General features: G+C 43.5%; 1 protein-coding gene across 1 annotated transcript in view; it reads left to right on the plus strand.

Moving 5' to 3' along the window:
- LOC111964385 (short transient receptor potential channel 5-like) overlaps window positions 1-2,372 on the plus strand; it is a 54,005-nt gene that overhangs the window by 35,228 nt on the left and 16,405 nt on the right. Inside the window, 1 exon segment of the mRNA XM_023988271.2 lies at window positions 502-711. Within this exon segment, the coding sequence (XP_023844039.1) occupies window positions 502-711 (210 nt within the window).

The raw sequence follows: 2,372 nt of genomic DNA on the forward strand, positions 1-2,372 counted from the left end.
TATTTGATGTGGCTCGCTGCAATTTCTCCGGATATTTTGGAGGCATTTCTGAACATGGCGCCAATGTAAACTGAGATTTGTGGATATAAATATGCACATTATCGAACAAAACATACATGTATTGTGTAACATGATGTCCTATGAGTGTCATCTGATGAAGATCATCAAAGGTTAGTGATTCATTTTATCTCTATTTCTGCTTTTTGTGACTCCTATCTTTGGCTGGGAAAATGGCTGTGTTTTTCTGTGGCTATGTACTGACCTAACATAATCGTTTGGTGTGCTTTCGCCGTAAATCCTTTTTGAAATCAGACATGTTGGCTGGATTCACAACATGTGTAGCTTTAATTTGGTGTCTTTCATGTGTGATTTCATGAAAGATTGATTTTTATAGTAATATATTTGAATTTGGCTCGCTGCATTTTTACTGGCTTTTGGCCAAGTGGGACGTTAGCGTCCCACATACCCTAGAGAGGTTAATATCTAAATGCCCTTGCACAGGACCATGCGGACATTGAATGGAAGTTTGCCCGCACCAAGCTGTGGATGAGTTATTTTGACGAGGGAGGAACTCTCCCGCCGCCCTTCAACATCGTCCCCAGCCCCAAGTCAGTGTGGTACCTGTGTGTGTGGACGTACAACCGCCTGTGTGGACGGGACCAGCCCAGCCCTGACGACCCGAGGAAACACGAGAACTTAAAGGAGTTCACGGTAAAACATTTACAAACCTGTACAGTCAACATGGTATACAGTGTATACACGTTCACTACATTTCACCAGGCAGTTTCCTTTTGCTGTGTCATATCAGAGAAGGATGTTCATGTTCACTCTCTTTCATGTGATTGGTTTAGTACACGTCATTGTCCTGTTCTTCTATTTCCATAAAATAACCAAACAGGATCCTTGCCTGTAAATGTCATGGAAAGCTTTAGAACAGTGTTGGGGCTATCAGTGTTTGGCCCAGCTGGGATGTTACTGACTAGGGGCTGTATATCCTGGTTGTCCAGCTTCCAGCTGAAGAGAGCAGACACATGTTGCCAAGCAACCCTGCCTCATGCTCCCAATTCCCTGGACGTTTCCCATTCAGCTGAACTTCTCTCCTCTGCCAGCAGCAATCGCCTGTTCTACTGTTCTACTGCTCTACTCCACACTCCTGCTAAAACACAGGCACATTGCTTGACAACCACTCAACAAACACATGTATATGGATATAAGATTGTATAATAAGGCATATGCACCCTTTAGATCTGCAGTGTGGTTGAAGAGGAGAAAATATAGCGGAACAAAAGACAGAAATGATCCGTGTATGGGTGCATCTAACTGGACAGATTAGAATAAGCCATGAAATACATTTAAAACTGTGGTGGTCATTTAATTATGTCATGACATGTCTTTTTCATTGCTCTAAAATATATAAATTGTGCAATTTGAGCCCACTTCATATTAATGCAAACCTTTCCTACTGCTGATTATGAAGGCAATGCATATATACAGTGGGGAGAACAAGTATTTGATACACTGCCGATTTTGCAGGTTTTCCTACTTACAAAGCATGTAGAGGTCTGTCATTTTTATCATAGGTACACTTCAACTGTGAGAGACGGAATCTAAAACAAAAGTCCCGAAAATCACATTGTATGATTTTTAAGTAATTAATTTGCATTTTATTGCATGACATAAGTATTTGATTGCATGCACCTACCAACCAGTAAGAATTTCCGGCTCTCACAGACCTGTTAGTTTTTCTTTAAGAAGCCCTCCTGTTCTCCACTCATTCCGCGTATTAACTGCACCTGTTTGAACTCGTTACCGTGTATAAAAGACACCCTGTCCCACGCCTCATCAAACAGACTCCAACCTCTCCACAATTGGCGCAAGACCAGAGAGCTGTGTAAGGACACTCAGGGATAAAATTGTAGACCTGCACAAGTGCTGTGATGGGCTACGGGACAATAGGCAAGCAGCTTGGTGAGAAGGCAACAACTGTTGGCTGCAATTATTTAGAAAATGGGAAGAAGTTCAAGATGAGCGGTCAATCACCCTCGGTCTTGGGGCTCCATGCAAATATATCACCTCGGTGGGGCATCAATGATCATTGAGGAAGGTGAGGGATCAGCCAGAACTACACGCAGGGACCTGGTCAATGACCTGAAAGAGGAGCTGGGACCACAGTCTCAAAGAAAACCATTAGTAACACCACTACGCCGTCATGGATTAAAATCCCTGCAGCGCACTGCAAGGTCCCCCTGCTCAAGTCAGCGCATGTCCAGGCGCCGTCTGAAGTTTGCCAAATGACGGCATCTGGATTGAATCAGCAGGTGAGGAAGGAGAGAATGGTCATGTGGTCTGAGGAGGACAAAAATATTCTCTCT

Source organism: Salvelinus sp. IW2-2015, linkage group LG5, assembly GCF_002910315.2.
Source record: "Salvelinus sp. IW2-2015 linkage group LG5, ASM291031v2, whole genome shotgun sequence".
Taxonomy (NCBI): domain Eukaryota; kingdom Metazoa; phylum Chordata; class Actinopteri; order Salmoniformes; family Salmonidae; genus Salvelinus; species Salvelinus sp. IW2-2015.